The following is a 19,985-nucleotide window of genomic DNA, read 5'->3' as shown; positions in this document are numbered from 1 at the left end:
TAAGCGACCGCTCATTCGTTCCGAGCTATGTTTGCACAACTGCGCATGCGTACGGATCGTAATACGCATGCGTGAACCAGTCAGTGCGGCCGAAAATCGTTTGTTCGCTAAATAGCGAATGCCTGCTAATTTGAGTGACAGGATGAGGCGTTTGTGGGTGGTAACAGGGGAAGGTGCTTGAAAACGGGGAGTGGTGATCCGAACGCAGGTATGCTTAAAGGTCAAAATGGGCGTTTTATGGGTGTGCATAATTAATACAGCAGCGTCATTGACCATGTCACTGGGTTATTTTATAGTCAGAACATCTCGCAAGATTGCGGTAGGAAAACCCAACCAAAAGAATAGCGAGCAGTTCATACGCTGGTCGATGTACTCGATTAATCTAATAAATAGCGGACATGACGTAGGATGCGAGTGGCCAGGGGAAATAGTTTTCCAAAAAACGACCGCATGTTTGGTTCGCTCGTTCACACCTAGAGGCGTGAACAGACCGCAAAGAGCGAACGGTTCATTTGAATAGCCACCCCTTTTTCTGAACGAGCGAGCGCAAATAGCGTCCGGCTCTGAATCAGGCCTTAAAAGGACAAAAGGCTGTTACCTTTGCGCCATCTTCTAGATTAGTGGTTCTCAAACTCTGGACCTGATTCATTAAGGAATTGCAACTTCAACAGAGTAAACAGTTGGCCGATTGTTAAATACCGCTAATGCGTATGCAACGCAATGCGCGAATGCTACACTGCGATCGCACTGCGATTATGCAGAGCATGGTAAGCCGTCACAGAGTGGGTGACAGGTCGTCAGCGTTTGGGGGTGGTGATGGGGGAGTGGCTGAAGAAATGTAGGCGTGCTTGTCCGTTTGAACGACGTTGCATGGCCATGCCTAAATTAGCCACTGCGACGGCATACGCAGCAGGAGTACTGCGTGTAACAAGGTTAGCACTTTCTAAGTAAGGTCAGGGCAGTTGAAATTGTGCTTGAGGGGCTGATGGTACTCAATGTTTCTGATTTATACGCAGGACTGCAAGGTATTGTGGATGTGAGATAGCGGAAGTGGGAGGCAGTAGGCGTCTCTATGCTGGCAGTGCGACGGCATTGCGGTAGCATTCATTAGCATATTTTCGCAGCAGACCTGCATGCGATTACAGAGCAGCGATTGCAATAGCTATCCGTAATGAATCAGGCCCGCAGTCCTCAGGACCCCAAACAGTTCACATTTTGCTGGGTCACCCAGCAGGTGTACAGGTGTATTAATTACTCACTGACACATTTAAAAAAATCCAGAGGTGAAGCTAATTATTTTACTGTGATTCTGGGAGGAGACCTGGAAAATATGCACTGTTTGGGGTCCTGAGGTCCAAGTTTGAGAACCTATGCTCTAAATGGTATCAGTATGAAATCCCGGCAGTTGTCAATATACCGACAGCATCATCCCGATGCTCAGGATCATGACAAGAGTCTGATAAGTATAGTGACCCTCCCCCCTTCTCTCTCTAACCATCCTTTCCTGCATCCTAACACTAACCCTCCTCACCCCGCACCCTAACACTCCCCGTTAGTGCCTAAACCTAACCCTCCCCCCTTGGTGCCTAAACCAAACCCTCCCCCCTAAGCGCCTAACCCTTACCCACTCCTGGTGCTACCTAATCCTAACTTCCCACTCCCCTAGCCTAACCTTAACCCCCCTGTGATGCCTAAACCTACCCCCCTGCGGCAAAGACCTAACAAGCCCCGTTATACTTACGATCGACATCCCGGCTGTCGGGATTCCAGCGTTGGGATGTCCACTACTGTTGGTATTCCGGTGCCGGTCTTCTGGCCGGGTAGTGGCATTCTGGTGCCAGGATTTCATCAGCTGGGATGCCGGCTGTAGGTATCATAAGTACATCCCCTCTAAATAATAAACTCTTATGAGGAGGGCCTTCTCCCCATATTCCCTACGTAGTTATGTCATTTGAACACTGCACTTATGTAATTATGTAAATATATAAAGTCATGTTCTTGTCTGTACCATTTTCTACTTAGGCACTTTGTTGTTTGTTGAACCCCATGTATAAGTCTTTGCAGCACTATATAAATAATAGATATTTAACAAAAATAAAAAATGTTCCATCTAACAATTTTTCAACCTAAAATAATCTAAGACAAGTAATCTTCATCTGAGTGTCAAAAAAAACTTGTTCAGCTGATTTCAAACAAGCTCTGGAACTCCAGTAACCTGTAGCTAAAAGAAAAGGGCATTGGTTAAACCAGAGGTTCCCAAACGGGGTCCTCAAGGCTCCCCAACAGTCCAGGCTTTAGAGATATCCATGGTTGAGCACCAGTGACTTAATTAGTACCTCAGTCAATTTGATTTAACACCTGTGCTCAACCATGGATATTGCTAAAACCTGAACTGTTGGGAAGCCTTGAGGACCACGTTTGGGAACCTCTGGGTTAAACTGTGCAGTCATTAGTCTATAGCAGTGTCTCCCAAACTCATTCCTCAGGGCGCACTAACAGGTCATGTTTTCCAGGTCTTCTCACAGAATCACAAGTGAAATAATTAGCTCCTCCTTTGGATCTTATAAAATGAGTCGTCCAGTAATGAATACACCTGTGCACCTGCTAGGAAAAATGGAAACCATGCACTGTTAGTGCCCCCTGAGGAATGAGTTTGGGAGACAGTGGGCTATATTAATCTATATATATTCCTTGTATCTTCCAACACACTGCATTACTTTTGGTTACACAATTCTTGCATTTTTCAGCTTATGTGACATTAGCCTTAGGAACAATCCACTGCTTATGGTTGCACGAAACAACAGATTAGGCGTGCAGCCCTTCATCGTGGTGTAACAGAGGTTGTTTCACAAAATGAGGATTTTTGAAGCCCAGCTAATTTTACAGGCATGTAACATCTCAAAAGTGAGCCCAACAGTAAAATTAGGGGGATGACCATGCAATGCCAAGTCATAATCCAGACAATTACCTGCTCTGCCCAAATGTGGTTTCATGATGCATGTTCCGACACATACCCAGACTATCAGAGCAGAGCAGAGCAGAGCAGAGGGCTCCTGCAAATGATGGACAAACATTACTGGACCACCCTCAAGTTTGTGTCCCATAGCCATGGCACTCTGCAGCAACAGTATTTCTGCCACCATTGTTGTACATTATAGACAATAGGAAATACAGTTTCTTTATCACACTGTAATGTTTTGCATACATAATGCAGCTTTGAACCTTATAATTGACCACCGATATGTTTACAGTGATTTAAGCTTTGGCTTTATATTCATATATGAACCATTTTCCTATTTATTTTTTTAGCGATGGCTGGGCGGACAGAGATGAAGTTATAGATGGCTTTGAAGCAGAAGCCAATGGAGGAATTACTATAAAGCTTCAGTCTCCAGAGGTGAGGTCCTTTGACGACTATTTTTTAAGTCTACGTTTGGATACTAATACCCGAAACCCGTGGTTTAGTGAGTTTTGGCAGTACCGATTCCAGTGTCGTATTCCAGGACATCCACAAGAGAATCCTAACTTTAAAAAGATATGTAAAGGTAAGGCAATTATTTCATTCTCTAAGACTTTTGTATGTCATGTTGTTATCATATATCTGTTGAACACCAATTATTTATTATTTAACGGAGGCCAACGTATGTTTTCTATGTCATGCAAATGGTTGTTGTTATGAGTGTTTTTGTCCACAAGCCAGCAAATGGATTCTATCCACCAAAGAATTTATACCTGATAGTTCACTTGAATCCAGTTGTCTGTATTGCACACAGAGAATGGGGTACTAATTGTAAATTTCTAGTATAAAATGCTGGGTCATGGCTGGATCAAATATGTGGAGGTACTAATGAGCATAATGTGGGAATAGTAATGGGGAATTGATAAATAGAGTTTAAGGAATATAGGATGCAGGTGGACTGGATGCATTTTTACTTTCACCTTGGATGTTAAGGCCCCCATACATCAGCAATTGATTGCAGCAATAGTGCAATTTGCAATCGATTGTGTATAAAAATCTTTCCCTTTTTCAATCGATAGTGGCAATTCTGCAATCTGCAGTCGATTGAAAAAGGGAAAGATTTCTATACACAATCGATTGCAAATTGCACGATTGCTGCAATCAATTGCTGATGTATGGGGGCCATTACTTACAACCACTTGTCTCACCACTGCAAAGACATTTCTGCAGATAATGTTATTTCTCTTAAATGTGGCTTTACTAGCACTGTTTTAAATTTGGATCATTTGTTAAGCCATGTAGAACAACCTATTAAATAGAAAAGTAACTGCTGCAATGAACATTCACACTGCATTTGAAATATATTTTAATAAGAACTGAGCAATAGCCAATTAGTTTGAATTGCAGTGATCCATAACAACCCATAAGCCAACTGTGTTTTTTTTTACAAAATATTATGCAAGCATCAGGTTTGTTTTGTTCATTTTTTATTATGTGCATTAAATTCAGATTTTTTTAACACATTTAATAGCTGGAAATTGGAAAATCCTAGGTAAAGACATAAAAGGTAATTATTTCCACCTGAAGCTATGATTTCTGTTAAGGTTTCTTCAGTATAGTTCAAGAGGCATGTTACTATGGCAACCCAAATTTTAAAAAACCTAAAGAGTATTAAAGATTTGCAGAATTAATTCAAGGGTATGATGGTAATAATTGCAAATCTCTTTTGAATTAGCAGTTTAGCATTGGCCTTGTTTGGTATTATGTCATTTGAACAGCTCTCATGCTACTGTGCTCTCATTACAGTATACAGATGATATACAGGAAACTATTTTCCCTCTCAAATGTGAAGTAGTGTATAATTCTAATGATTTGATTCACTTCAGAGTTTGAACAAAAGTTTTTATGAGTTTTATTTGAATAGATGAAAGAGCATTCCTAAAAAGTCAAATTTAAACTTGGTGGACAATCAGGCACAGCAAAATACTCACTGGGTTCCTGGCTCAGTATATGCTATGCTTCTATGACTGGCAATCAAGGTGAGAGACAAAGGTGATAAGTGCATTCATATGTCAAGAAAACATATTTTGTAATGCTCGTGATAGGTTCTGTTCAATTGTGGCACTGGGGTTGGTGACAACCAGTGCGGCAGCTGCAAAAAGGGGGTGTGACCTCACTGGGAGGGGGCATGACCCCATGGCACCCCCTCCACGTTAGTTTCATCACTCTTTGGACGTGTCCAGATCTTAAGGAGATGCCCAGCTGCCCCCAGAGACTCTCCCTGAACTTCCAGCTCCTCCTCAGTGACAGGGAACTAGGAGCTGTACTGTGAAGTTAGTGTGTAGCACCCAAATCCCTGTCACTGCAGAGGAGCTGGCATTTTATTGTCACCACCACCTCAGAGGGTGACACCCGGCCAGAGGCGTCACTAGGGTTGGTGTCACCCGGTGCTAGAACTCATGGTGACACCCCCCCCCTTCCACCTAAAAAAATAAAAGTCTATATATCAGAAAAAAACGCACCCAAGCCTGGCTCAAATTTTTATTGGGTGCTGTAGTCACATAAGGATTCAATAGACATAGATATCACACAAAAATGTAAGATAGAGACCAGCACACCACCATAAGTTGCAAAATATATATATTTAAATGTCGATAAATATAAAGTGTATTAGCATATTTAGCAGCAAATGTATACAGAACTTATTAGTAAATAGGCATGTTACTTATCAATTATAACAAAGCAGCCATATAAGTCAAAACAGCCATTTGCTACTTTCACTGATATGGCCGCTTTGTTATACTTGATAAGTAACACGCCTATTTCCTAATAAGTTCTGTATACATTTGCTGATAAATATGTTAATGCACTTTATTACGGACATTCAATAATAATTAAATTATACTGTAAACACCACCAAAGCAAGAGATGCATTATATCCCCTTATAGCCAATCACATAAATCACATGTAATACAACGTGCTATCAATAGTTCATATTATCATATGGTATAAAACAACAGTTTCCCCAGACAGCCTGCCCCCCTTCTGTATCCAGCCAACCCCCACTTCTGTGTCCCCAGACAGCCTGCTTCCCTTCTGTGTCCCCAGCCAGCACCCCCTTCTGTGTCCCCAGCCAGCATGCCCCCCTTCTGTGTCCCCAGACAGTCTGCCCCCCTTCTGTGTCCCCAGAAAGCATGCCCCCCTTCTGTGTCCCCAGAAAGCATGCCCCCTTCACAGCCTGCCCCCTCTTCAGTGTCCCCAGAAAGCATGTTCCTCTTCTGTGTCCCCAGACAGCACGCCCCCCTTCTTTGTCCCCAGATAGCATGCCCCCCTTCTTTGTCCCCAAACAGCATGCTCCCCCCTCTGTGTCCCCTGACAGCATGCATGCCTCCCTTCTTTGTCCCCAAACAGCATGCACCCCCCTCTGTGTCCCCTGACAGCATGCATGCCTCCCTTCTTTGTCCCCAAACAGCATGCACCCCCCTCTGTGTCCCCTGACAGCATGCATGCCTCCCTTCTTTGTCCCAAGACAGCATTCTCCCCCTCTGTGTCCCCTGACAGCATGCATGCCTCCCTTCTTTGTCCCCAAACAGCATGCTCCCCCCTCTGTGTCCCTTGACAGCATGCATGCCTCCCTTCTTTGTCCCCAGACAGCATGCTCCCCCCATCTGTGTCCCCTGACAGCATGCCCCCCTTCATTGTCCCCAGACAGCATGCGCCCCCCCTCTGTGTCCCCTGACAGCCTGTCTCCCTTCTGTGTCCAGCCAGCCAGGCCCCACCTCTTTGCCCCCTGCCAGCCAGCCAGCCTGCCTTTCTGTTTCCAGCCCAGCCCTTTCATACTTACCTTCTGGTTACGTCTCCTCTTATTCAGCCTTCTAGCGGCAGCGGCGAGTGGGTGAATGGACGACTGGCAGCGGCAGGCGGGTGAGTGGGAAGGCAGTGGGCTCCTCTTTCTCAGCAGCGGCGGCAGTGCAGTGTGACACCATGAAGTCACGCGCTGCGCGCTTTCTTTTAAAAGAACCAACTTTGAACACGGTGATGGTGGCAGGGGCGGGTGGTGGCCGGAGAAGTGGGCGGATCCGGGAAAATAGTTCACTATGTGGCCACAGAGGGAATGTGGCGGCGGGGGTGTGCGGGCATAAGCGTTGCTTTTGGTATCACCCCCTTGGAGGGTGACACCCGATGCGGCCCACTCCCCCCGCACCCCCCTTGTGACGCCACTGCAGCAACAACACTAAGAAAACATTTTAAATATGAAACAACTCTGTGCAAGTAAAGCCATCTGATGTCCATCTTTTTAAGAATGTATGTAATGGCCAATATCTGCCTCTCTTCATAAACATCCAGAGCCGGATAAAGAATGGGGCGAATGGGATTACAGCTCCAGGCCTCCACATAAAAATAGGCCCATTATCATGATAGTATGGTGATAACAAGCTGTCTAACTGTCCCCACCATTGTCCCCACCATTGTAATTTTTATTTATCCCACAAAAATTGTGCAATTTTTCGACTTTTACATATTTATGGAGACATCGGGACTGATAGTGTAGGGAACTGGCAACACCCAAACAGCACTGGCCACATCCAGGGCTGCCAAGAGATATCCTGGGCCCGATACAGCCACTTCCCACTTCCCAGGCCCCCCCTGGAGGGGGTGTGGCCACAGCATGTTAGGGGCAGGGCAGCACTTCTTTGGGCATGTCTAGCATGTGAGAAGCTCCCACCCACAGGAGCATGAAATAGTTACCAGTGGCTGGGACATCCACACTGCACTGGTCACACCTTCTTCCCTTCTCATAATATGTCCTTGATCATTTTCAGCCCAAGTGGCCCTTAGTCTGGCCCTGTGGACATCAGACATTTTTTACTTTTTTTTTCTCCACTTAGGCAACATAGGTGACAACATATAACTTTTAGAATTTATTTTTGCTTTCTTAATCTAATATTGTACAGTATGGCACTGTTTCATAAGTGTCTGTGCATTAGAAGAGATTATTTGTAAGTTTGACAGTAGTGTTTTATACTTTGCAGCATATTGATTCATGTTCTTTCATTCAGCCTTGTAATGTTTATTCATAAAGGCACAAATTGAACCTCTTATACTGAAAATGCAAAAAAGTCTATATCCAAGTAATTATAGCAATCAAGGTCCTACAGATAACATAACTTTTCCACATGCCATCATGTAGCTTTCACATTTATGAATAACTCAATGCACTATTGTCTCTAGTATACTGAAAGTTGGCATTTCTGTGATTACACATTCAGGTGCAAACTAGGGGTATGCACCGGCCACTTTTCGTGTTTTGTGTTTTGGTTTTGGATCTGGATCTTTCTTCGTATTTTGGATCTGGATTGGTTTTGCCAAAACCACCCTTCCGTGTTTTGGGTTCTGGGTTTTGTGTTTTGGATCTGTATTTTTTTTTAAAAAAGCATAAAAACTGCTTAAATCACAGAATTTGTGGGTTTTTCTGCTCCTATGCAATTATTAACCTCAATAACCTTCATTTCCACTAATTTCCAGTCTATTCTGAACACTGAACACCTCACAATATTGTTTTTATGGCCAAAAGATTGCACCAAGGTAGCTGGATGACTATGCTAAGCGACACGAGTGGGCGGCACAAACACGTGGCCCATCTAGGAGTGACACTGCAGTGGCAGACAGGATGGCAGTTTGAAAAACAAGGCCCCAAACAGTACATACTGCAAAGAAAAAAAAGAGGTACAAGATGGAATTGTCCTTGGGCCCTCCCACCCACCCTTATGTTGTATAAATAGGACATGCACACTTTAACAAACCAATCATTTCAGCGCCAGGGTCTGCCACATGACTGGGGCTGAAATGATTGGTTCGTTTGGGCCCCCACAAAACAAGCTGGCAATTAATGTGTCCCTGCACAAACTGGCTCTACGGAGGCAAGATGTCGTCCTCAACCTCCTCACCCACCGATTCCTTGGATAAAACAGGAAAAAGGGATTTAGGTGTCCCTGGAATGCTTACGGTCTTAGCCAAAGTTTCTGAACTGGACAGTAACTTATTATGAACGCGCTGCAGGTGCCGTATAAGGGAGGATGTTCCTAGGTGGTTAACGTCCCTACCCCTACTTATTTCACCTTTACATATGGTACATATGGCAAGACAGTTGTTGTCCGGATTTGGATAGAAATATTGCCAGATCAAAGAGGTGGAATGTTTGGTCTTCTGCCCAGGCATGACCGTGATGGGCTTTTTCATCCCACGGACAACAACTGTCTCCCCCGGAGCCTGATTTAAACAAACCACATCACCATCAGAGTCCTCCTCGCCAACTTCCTCCTCAGTGCCAGCTACACCAGTATCCTCATCCTGTTGTACTTCAACAGTGACATCTTCAATTTGCATATCAGCAAGTGGACTGTGGGTGCTCCTTTCAGCACTTGCAGGGGGCGTGCAAATGGTGGAAAGAGCCACCTCTTCCCATCCAGTGCTGGGAAGGTCAGGCATCGCAACCGCCACCACACTTGGACTCTCCTTGGGGATTTGTGATATCTTCTTAGAACGCACAGTTCTTCGCTGTGCTTTTGCCAGCTTAACTCATTTGATTTTTTTAGCGGGAGGAGAGCTTCCATCGTCACATGAAGCTGAACCACTAGTCATGAACATAGGGAAAGACCTTAGCCGTTCCTTGCCACTCCGTGTCGTAAATGGCATATTGGCAAGTTTACGTTTCTCTTCAGATGATTTAAATGTTTTTTTCAAGGTAATTTTCCTGAACTTAGTCATTTGGGATTGTATGTGCCCTCTACTATGACATTGGGCATCGGCCTTGGCAGATGACTTTGATGGCATGTTATCGTCTATGTCATGACTAGTGGCAGCAGCTTCAGCACTAGGAGGAAGTGGTTCTTGATCTTTCCCTATTTTATTTTTATCGGAGAAAGTTTGGTCCTCCATTTATGTTATATTGATATATACATGCGGCTAAGGCGCACACAAACACAGAAAATATGTTTTTATTTTTGCTGGAGAGTAGTGCACTTTGTGGGTTACACCACCCTTTAAGAAATGAGCCAGCCGGCTCTTTACTTATGGGACACAGGCGCACGCTTGGCGCTGCTCCTTTGTTGATGCACGTGCAGCCACAGTGCACACAATTCACAAACACAGAAAATATTTTTTTATTTTGTTTGGAGTGTACTTTGGGGGTTACAGCACCCTTTAACGGTCAAGCCAGCCGGCCCTTTACTTATGACACTGTTGAATTTGTCAATAAACCTTTTAATATATTCCTTCCTATAAACCTCTAAGATTCACCTGCCTAGAACCTCTAAGACAAAAACCTGCCTATAACCTCTAAACACAACGCTAATTGCGTATGCAGTATAACCGCAAATAAAGACAGGAGTGGAATCTGTGTTTCCAACGCACAAGTATTATTCAGGTAAAAGTACAGTCAGTTTCACGTAATCTATACATACACAAGTTAGGCGTAAAAGGAAATAATACAGACCCAAGTACAGTTATACATACGCTGCGCCTCTGGACCCAGAGATAGACCTCTGACTAGATATCCTCAGTTCACCCAAAATTCAGCATGAACTGGCAAACCAGTGTTCAGACACATGTATTTATTCCCCCCCAGACTGAAACAGGACAAAGGGAGAACTTCCTGCTGATCTCATTGGTTCCCAGAGGAGAAGCATATGTAACGACACATTTAACAGGTTGTTTCAAATAGACTTTCCCTGCCTCTAACAGCCGGAGTCTTTCTGGTAACGCCTCCTGTAACATTCCATCAACTAAACATTTTGTTGCTTGTAAGTTCTGCGATCCGTAACTTGAGTTTGCATGATGCGATCTCTCCACCGATAACACCGGGATTCTGTAAAAAGCGTACGCATCAGAATGAAACCATACACACCTTGCTTATCATGTATAATACCTTAGATATCAAAAACCTCTATTTCTTAGCATTTAAACTAACTTAACCAACTTGAATCATACAATTTGATGCTAATGGAACCTTGTTTGCGAATATGTAGTGTGTGAGTATTCGGGGTTTGATATAAGGACGCTAGTTATTAATGGGTGAGATTTAAGTGCATAATCTCTCATACACGAAGTGAACATCCAGCAGTGTGGATGGCTGAGGGTTGTAGTTCTACATGCCCTCTGTCAGCAGGCCCCCACCTGTTGTGTGTTCAAAGGAAAACAAAACCTCTTTTGTTCTCACAGACTCTGTGTGAAATGCAAATGTTTTACCACCTCAAGCTGTGGAATTTGGGGCCATCCTGTCTAGGATTCAGACAAATCCAATTGTGTAGATATTATATTACAATTGCCACAACTATACTTTATCTGCATCCAGGGATTCCCAATTTGTATGTAAAAATACCCATTGTCTATTCTTATTTACTTTTACTCAGAAAGCTTGTTTTTCCAGTTGCCCTAGGTAGGTTAACAAAAACATTGCCATCTGTTCTTAGCTGATGAGTTATAACTTGAATTGACGCTGACCACAAAAATGGTGTCTTGCGATCTCATTTCCAAAATGGAATCTTGCAGCCATTCGCAAGATGGCGTCGCCGCGATTAAATTTTAAACTGAACTTGTCTCAGCCAATTATTCAGCTTCGACAACACAGGCGCACGCTTGGCACTACTTTGTTGATGCACGTGCGGCTACTGCGCACACAATTCACAAACACAGAAAATATTTTTTTATTTGGTTTGGAGTGTACTTTGGGGGTTACAGCACCCTTTAACAGTCAAGCCAGCCGGCCATTTACTTATGACACAGGCGCACGCTTGGCACTACTTTGTTGATGCACGTGCGGCTACTGCGCACACAATTCACAAACACAGAAAATATTTTTTAATTTGGTTTGGACTGGAGTGTACTTTGGGGGTTACAGCACCCTTTAACAGTCAAGCCAGCCGGCCCTTTACTTATGACACAGGCGCACGCTTGACACTACTTTGTTGATGCACGGGCGGCTACTGCGCACACAATTCACAAACACAGAAAATATTTTTTTATTTGGTTTGGAGTGTACTTTTGGGGTTTACAGCACCCTTTAACGGTCAAGCCAGCCGGCCCTTTACTTATGACACAGGCGCATGCTTGGCACTACTTTGTTGATGCACGTGCGGCTACTGCGCACACAATTCACAAACACAGAAAATATTTTTTTATTTGGTTTGGACTGGAGTGTACTTTGGGGGTTACAGCACCCTTTAATGGTCAAGCCAGTCGGCCCTTTACTTATGACACAGGCGCACGCTTGGCACTACTTTGTTGATGCACGTGCGGCTACTGCGCACACAATTCACAAACACAGAAAATATTTTTTTATTTGGTTTGGAGTGTACTTTGGGGGTTACAGCACCCTTTAACGGTCAAGCCAGCCGGCCCTTTACTTATGACACAGGCGCACGCTTAGCACTACTTTGTTGATGCACGTGCGGCTACTGCGCACACAATTCACAAACACAGAAAATATTTTTTTATTTGGTTTGGAGTGTACTTTGGGGGTTACAGCACCCTTTAACAGTCAAGCCAGCCGGCCATTTACTTATGACACAGGCGCACGCTTGGCACTACTTTGTTGATGCACGTGCGGCTACTGCGCACACAATTGACAAACACAGAAAATATTTTTTAATTTGGTTTGGACTGGAGTGTACTTTGGGGGTTACAGCACCCTTTAACAGTCAAGCCAGCCGGCCCTTTACTTATGACACAGGCGCACGCTTGACACTACTTTGTTGATGCACGGGCGGCTACTGCGCACACAATTCACAAACACAGAAAATATTTTTTTATTTGGTTTGGAGTGTACTTTTGGGGTTTACAGCACCCTTTAACGGTCAAGCCAGCCGGCCCTTTACTTATGACACAGGCGCATGCTTGGCACTACTTTGTTGATGCACGTGCGGCTACTGCGCACACAATTCACAAACACAGAAAATATTTTTTTATTTGGTTTGGACTGGAGTGTACTTTGGGGGTTACAGCACCCTTTAACGGTCAAGCCAGTCGGCCCTTTACTTATGACACAGGCGCACGCTTGGCACTACTTTGTTGATGCACGTGCGGCTACTGCGCACACAATTCACAAACACAGAAAATATTTTTTTATTTGGTTTGGAGTGTACTTTGGGGGTTACAGCACCCTTTAACGGTCAAGCCAGCCAGCCCTTTACTTATGACACAGACGCACGCTTGGCACTACTTTGTTGATGCACGTGCGGCTACTGCGCACACAATTCACAAACACAGAAAAAATATTATTTTTTTTAGCACTTGGGGGGAGCACCCCTGACGGACAGAGCACCCCCTGGACAACACTACAGCACCCCTTTAGGACTGGGACACTGCACAGGACTTTGGAGTAGACACAGCCCCTATGGACAACTGACTGCACAACACAGTCCAGCCAGCCCCTATGGACTTTGAAGTAGTGGACATAGCCCCTATTAACAACAGCAGCACAGCACAGCACAGCTATTCCCTATGGACTTTGAAGTAGTGGACACAGCCCCTATGGACAACAGCAGCACAGCGCAGCACAGCACAGCACAACACTACTCTGCACTACACTACACTACACAGCCCAGCCAGCCCTAACTCCCACCCTCCCTCTTCACTGTCCACAGCCGAGTGAGAAAATGGCGCCGACACCGGTACCTTATATAGGATCCAAAACCCGCGAGACCCGGAAGGCGGGATGATGACGTTTTGCCTCGATTTCAGATCAGAGTCAGGCGGGAAAAGTCGAGCCTGACTCGGATCGGCCTCGGATCGGGGGGGCTCGGGGGGGTTTGGATTTCAGAAATCCAAACCCGCTCACCCCTAGTGCAAACTAGTACACAAGGTATATGCAGAAACTAGCACTTGCATATTATCGTTGCCGCTGCACCACAAAAAGATACAGCCACATTGGCGATTGCATGCACCTCTAAATCACACCCAGAATGTATAACACAAATCCCTGCTTTAGAAAGAGTACAGTTACTCTGTGTTTAATTACTTTTATCCAGAGTTTAACGTATATCCTGAAGTATAGGTCAGTCATCATTTGAAAGTGCTTCCACTCAAACTAGGACCAGGGGTGTCAAGAGTGAGAGGGGTGGCAGGTGCTGATTACCCGGGGCCGGGCTTGTCAGACGGGCCACACGGGGGCCTAGGTCAGCTGCTGATGGGGACAAATGCTAACCTTTGCTGCGCACAGCACGCCTGGTATTGCATTATTACATCTTTATTTCATATGGGGCCAGTACCCAGGCCCCGTTCAGCTGTCAACTGCCCTGCCCCATACAACTTTCTTTTTTTTTTATTTTGGACGTTTGTAATTGTGGCCGGAGGCAGGCCACACGGGGTTAATGGCTGCCACAGCAGTGAAGGGGTTAACCCCCGTGCTGTGCCGCCATCTTAAAAAGGACAAAAAGGCGCCAGGCACCCATTGTAAATGTATACTCTGCGCTACGCGCTGAGTGTTAAGTGTGTTTTTAATGTTCTATATGCCGTGGCCTGGACTTGCTGCACTGGGGGAGTGTAGGTAGAGTGTGTCATGGCCGCTGCGGGACAGGGAGAGCCAGCTCCCACTGCGACCAGCGCTGAAACCATTAAAGTGGACAGTTTAAAAGCACACTGCACATGGTTTATAATAAACTGTATTAAAGTATAAATGTATTGCTGTAATGCACTGCAGCTGATCTGCAATGCATTAGTGCATGAAGCAACATATGTTTAATAGGCTATGCACTATATGGTTTACATTTTGTAGAGAAAATGCACTTCTTGAATATATGCCTGAATATGACATGACCAGCCTTTGTGTCTGCAGAAACTAGCAGGAGGACTGATGAATTTGAAGACCTGTTGCGGTCAGTGACCTCTGGCTGGAAGGTTACTGTGTGAAGGTGTGAATGGTGTCATATAGCCAAACACTTCACATACAGAACTTCCTTTTGAAAAGACAATTTGTTTTTAAGAAGATCCTTTTGGATTCCACTTCTAAAAGCTGAATGTGTTAAGGTTGGAAATGCCAAAGTGATTGATAAGGATGAATATCATTTACCATTTCCTGTGAAATGTTATACCAACATTTTAGGAGACAGTATAATGTATGATAAATCAGTTTGTGTTTAAAGTTTGGGTGGTGACCAAAACACCAGGTAGTCTCAGACTCAGGGGAGTGACCACTCCCCACTGTCCATAGGGGACAATGTTAAATGTGCATGTGGCCAGCACATGCACAGGTCATGCACTTAAGGTGATTGGTTGGAAACCACAGGGCAGACTTACCCCCTGTGGAAGTGTGTGTTAGAATGACCTAAAAAGAGGGCCTGTGAGCCCTGTATGTGTACTTCTTTGAAAATCCTGTGTGGAGGAGACCTGCTGTATGATTCCTGTAACATCTTGTATGCTGATATTCCCCTTCAATCTGAAGGGAGGGTCTTTTTTAAGACTGAGAGCAATAAACACCGTTCGCCGTTACTTCAATTGACTCAATCCTGCGACCAACAGAATTGCGCCAAAACGCTATTCCGTTCTCCTGCTGTTCTGGGTAAGAGCTCCGTGTCTCCAAGTTCTAGCCCTCTGCCAGCTACCGTGCAGATCTGGTCCATTGCAAGGGATCCGGGGGGGAACAGCCAACACGAAACAGGAGGTGTGTCCGCAGCTAATCAAACGCATACGCAGCAAAGCGGTTCCAAACGCCGATGGTAGAGTTTGGTGGTGGCAGCATCGTTAAATGCCCACGGCACAGTGGGTGGAGTCAGTGACAGGAGGTCACTGACGGTGAGTGGGAGTCCGAAAGCGCTAACCCGTGACCAGGGATGGCCTAGGCGAAAGGCGTCCGGTCACAGTAATATTTACTAATATTACTCCGCTAAGCCACATATTTATGCTATCATTAGGCGGATTTATAGTCACTTTAATGTCTGCCACACACATAGTGCAAAGCCTATTTTTTTATTGGATACACATTGAGGTGTGTGCAAGGTCCAACTCTGAATGAGTCTCTATATATCTAGATCTGCAGCTTCTATGAAATGAGGAAAAATATCAATGTTTAAAATTGTTCTTTCATCCACATAATGACGCCCTAATACAAAGGCTATTGTATAAATTTCTGATGCACAGAAGGAATGCACATGTGTCTTGCTTCAACACTTCACTAAAATCAACTACAGTTATTCTAATCTACAATGATGCACAGACATATAGCCAGTCAAAAATTTAGACAACTGTGGTGCATACTTACCGCCATGTCGGTGCAGCAGGGGGTGTGGAGACGGCTTAAGTGGGCATGCACATTTGTGTCATCGTGGCCCCACACCAGCTTTATAATGCCAATATTACCTCCATGGTAAAGCAGGGGGAGGGGCTATGATGACGCGATTCAGCGCAGAGAGGGTTAGGGTAGACTTCAATAAGGGAGGATTAGGGAGAGAAGAGGGAGGGTTAGTATGCTTACCCAACCCCTGTCAGGATACCGACCATCGGGATGCCGCTGTCGGTATTTTGACAGAAGGCATCCCGACTACCGGTATTTCATATCCATTCCGTCTCAATGGGGGATGATAACTTATGCTATTTATGGACAGGAGAAAATCATCTTTTCTCCAAAAGATAACACAAGTACCGGGGTGTCAAACCTCTAGTGTGTAGCCGTGATCATCATGGAGACCACGGAGAACAACTGGCGCACACCAATGACATATATACACATAAAGAAAAGAAATAAAGTGACAATTTAACAGACTACCTTAATTAGGATTCTGCTATCATGAAAAACAACTGTAAAAATATGTAAATATCAAAAACAAAATCAATCTATGAAATAACACGATCACATGTATAGATTTCTATGTAACCAGCAGAAATACATGCAAATATTGAGCAACAATAATAATTTGATAATACAATTATTATGTGTAAAAAAATGTTGTATGAAAAAAATGAATTTTTTTTTTAGATAGGCTCATCACAAAAATAACCAAACAAAGCAAATATATGTAACTGAAAATACTACAAAGAACAAAACTGAGCATATATGTATTAGCATTGTGTAGAACATGTTGGACTCAAATATTAGAAACATGCCAAGCTTAAGTTTTCATGAAGGGGGCTACAGTATTGAGACGATAAATCCAGGTGGCCTCCAATTGCAACAACCTCCTACCTCTATCGCCACCCTTAACTAGTGGAGGTACATGATCCACTAACTTATAACGCAAAGTGGCCAATGTATGTCTAGCTGCCACGAAATGCCGGGCGACTGGCTGGTCACTTACTTTACCTTCGAGGGCCAGTCTAATGGCAGCCCTATGTTGTGTGGCCCTCTCTCAAAATGCACAGACCATTTCACCCACATATGCTAGCCTGCAAGGGCATTTTTATAACGTATATGACATATGTAGTCATGCAAGTTAGCACTTGTTTGATGGGATTTTAACACTTGAGTGTGGATGTGTGACATATGCACCTATTTCTAAATGACGGCAGGTCATGCAGCCTGTGCCCCTATAGCAACCTGCTGATCTAGACAAAAAATGTTGTGTTTGCATCACACCTCTATCTGTGACATCATTTTAAACAAGCCAATCTCTAAGATTTTTGTCTCGCTTATAACAATTCATGAGGCGAATATTGCGGAGGGATGGAATGCTGCTATCAGAGCTAACCACTGGCCAAAACCTCTTTAATGTTTTCCTAACTATGGGACTGGCAGAAGAAAAGGTGCTCGCAAAAGAAAATATGGGTGATTTTGTTGCCTTCTGTTGTAGACATTGCTGACGAGAGATGGAAAGCACTTTTGATCTGCTGCCTCTAAATCACTTCTCAGGTAATCTCTATTAAGAAATTTGTTAAACATAATATCTATATCTTTCATGGCTTTATTTTGATTGGTGGTAACTCTCCAAACTCTTAAAAAATTGCGAAAAGGGCAAGCCCTTTTTCATGGCTGGAGGATGTTGACTTAGGCATGCAATAAGATATTCATATCTGTGCGTTTCGTATACAAACTGGTACTAATGCCCAACTCTGACCTAGCAATCCTGACATCCAAATAATTGACAAAATTTTCATTGCAAGTAAAGGTAAATGTTATGTTATTATCTATCGTATTGATGATTTGCATAAGAGAGAGAAATTTTTTTTCACACCAGCCCATAAGACAAAAATGTCATCAATTTATCTGGTTAAAAAAAAATTATTTTTTTCTGTACAAACAATTAATTTAGGAATCCCAGACCAATTGCCACCCCTGTGAACTTTTCATCCACATCCATCCATCCATCCATCCATCCAGTGGAAGGCCCAGAACAGGCTCCCCAGGTCAAAGTTCTGCCTAGCGTACACCAATGGGAGATCTAACCGGGTCCTAATCTTCAAGTTATTAAGTTATGCATCCCCGACCAATTGCCAGGCTTCCTAGACCAATTGCCACCCCTCTTTGTAGTATGAACTTTATTAAAAACATCAATGTGTGGCTTCAGAGCCGTAACTAGACTTTTTGGTGCCCTGTGCCAGAAAGATCATTGGCGCCCCCTCATTTTTCAAAGGGACATAATGCACCCAAAAAAGGGCCATGGCCTCATCGGGAAGGGCCAGGGAAGAGATAGGGGAGGCCAGGGGATGCTGGGGATCAAATAAGAGGAAGCTACAAGCAAGAATGATAATAAACAGAAATTTGACAGGCCCAAACAGCGCCCCCTGACCTGTGGTGCCAGTGCGATGGCACCGGCCGCACTACCCTAGCTACGGCCCTGTGTGGCTTTAAGGGAGATATTTGAATATGTGATATTTTCGTTTTTCATTTGAATATTTTATATGGATATATTGTATGGATATGTTTTTAAATGCATATGCAGTAAATTGTATTAATGTTTAATAAATAACTTCAAACTTAAATTTGACAAACAATGCTTCTTGTTTATATTTTGTTCATTTGAATATGGATGACATCACAGTTCCAGTATATCAATATATAGTATATGAAATAAAAAACTTACTGTGTAATAAAATCAAACATGGTTGGGCAAGGAGTGAGGTAAAGTACCAATAATAAAGTGCTCAGTTTCATTGTAGAGGACAAGTCGGCGAGTGTGTATTATAGTAAGGCTGAATTGAAAAAAATTTAATTCTCCCATAGAGAATTCTGGAGGGGGAGGGGCATGGTGTTTAAGGGGCTACACCTCAAAAGCTATTGGATGTGCCAAGCTGAAATTTGCCATGGATGGGTAGAACTGTCACTTGTTGCTGCATGCTAGCAGGCACTTCAGGGCAAAAAAAAAAAAAAGAGGATTATGGAATAATCTAAAGTTCCAACTGTCAGTTTTTTCTGACACTTTCAGTTAGGACCACATTTCTGCTGTAGCCTATGGGGGATTTTTGGGAAGGCATAAGGCAGGGTACAGGACAAATTTAGACTTGGGGTTTATTGTATTAGGTAGCTCTTGTTCCAGTGTAGGGCCTTTTAGGGTTCAGGTAATTGAGAAAGTTACAGTTTTTAAACTATTACCTCACAAATGCCCCATTATATAGATATGGAGCTTCAACTTGTTGAGCAGTGTGGCCTCCAACAGGGGGTGTACCAGTGGCGGGCTGGGCCGGGGGGCAGGGTGCCATCTGCCCCCCGGGCCGGTCCACGCTGGGCCGGTCCCAGGGCCGGCGCAAACACACTCAGCAAAGCCAAAGCATGCATTGCAGGGAGGTGTCAGGCTAGAGAGGCGCTCTCCTTGCTTGCTGCAACTGAGTTTAGTGTTTATGTTGCCGACTGCCCCTCTGCCCCCTGGCCGGGTCCCTCCCCTCCCCTCTCCTCCCCTCTCCTCTCCTCAGAGGCAGACAGCACCTGAGCACATACTTTGCCGGCCTATCCATTCATTGGCACTGTCACCGCCAATCCCCCGCTGCTGCTGCCACCAGTCCCGACCGCGATGTCACTGCCAATTCACCTGCTGACGCCGCCAGTCCCATGTTGTCACTGCCAATTCACCTGCTGCCGCCGCCAGTCCTGCGATGTCTCCG

At 44.4% G+C, this 19,985-nt stretch overlaps 1 protein-coding gene and 1 long non-coding RNA gene across 4 annotated transcripts in view; one reads left to right on the top strand and one right to left on the bottom strand.

Moving 5' to 3' along the window:
• Positions 1-19,985, top strand: part of GRM1 (glutamate metabotropic receptor 1) — a 485,954-nt gene that overhangs the window by 377,731 nt on the left and 88,238 nt on the right. For both annotated transcript variants that reach the window (XM_088474384.1, XM_088474385.1), the window contains exon 4: positions 3,310-3,545. In XM_088474384.1, coding sequence (XP_088330510.1) covers positions 3,310-3,545 — 236 coding nt within the window. The remainder of the gene's footprint in view (positions 1-3,309; positions 3,546-19,985) is intronic.
• Positions 10,483-19,985, bottom strand: part of LOC148521930 (uncharacterized) — a 110,371-nt gene continuing 100,868 nt past the window's right edge. For both annotated transcript variants that reach the window (XR_015878779.1, XR_015878780.1), the window contains exon 6: positions 10,483-10,827. This is a non-coding gene — a long non-coding RNA (uncharacterized LOC148521930). The remainder of the gene's footprint in view (positions 10,828-19,985) is intronic.

Source organism: Taudactylus pleione, unplaced genomic scaffold (genome assembly GCF_031769625.1).
Source record: "Taudactylus pleione unplaced genomic scaffold, aTauple2 ptg000154l, whole genome shotgun sequence".
Classification (NCBI taxonomy): domain Eukaryota; kingdom Metazoa; phylum Chordata; class Amphibia; order Anura; family Myobatrachidae; genus Taudactylus; species Taudactylus pleione.
The sequence above is the reverse complement of the archived record's forward strand: the minus strand, read 5'-3'. Positions and strand labels throughout refer to the sequence as shown.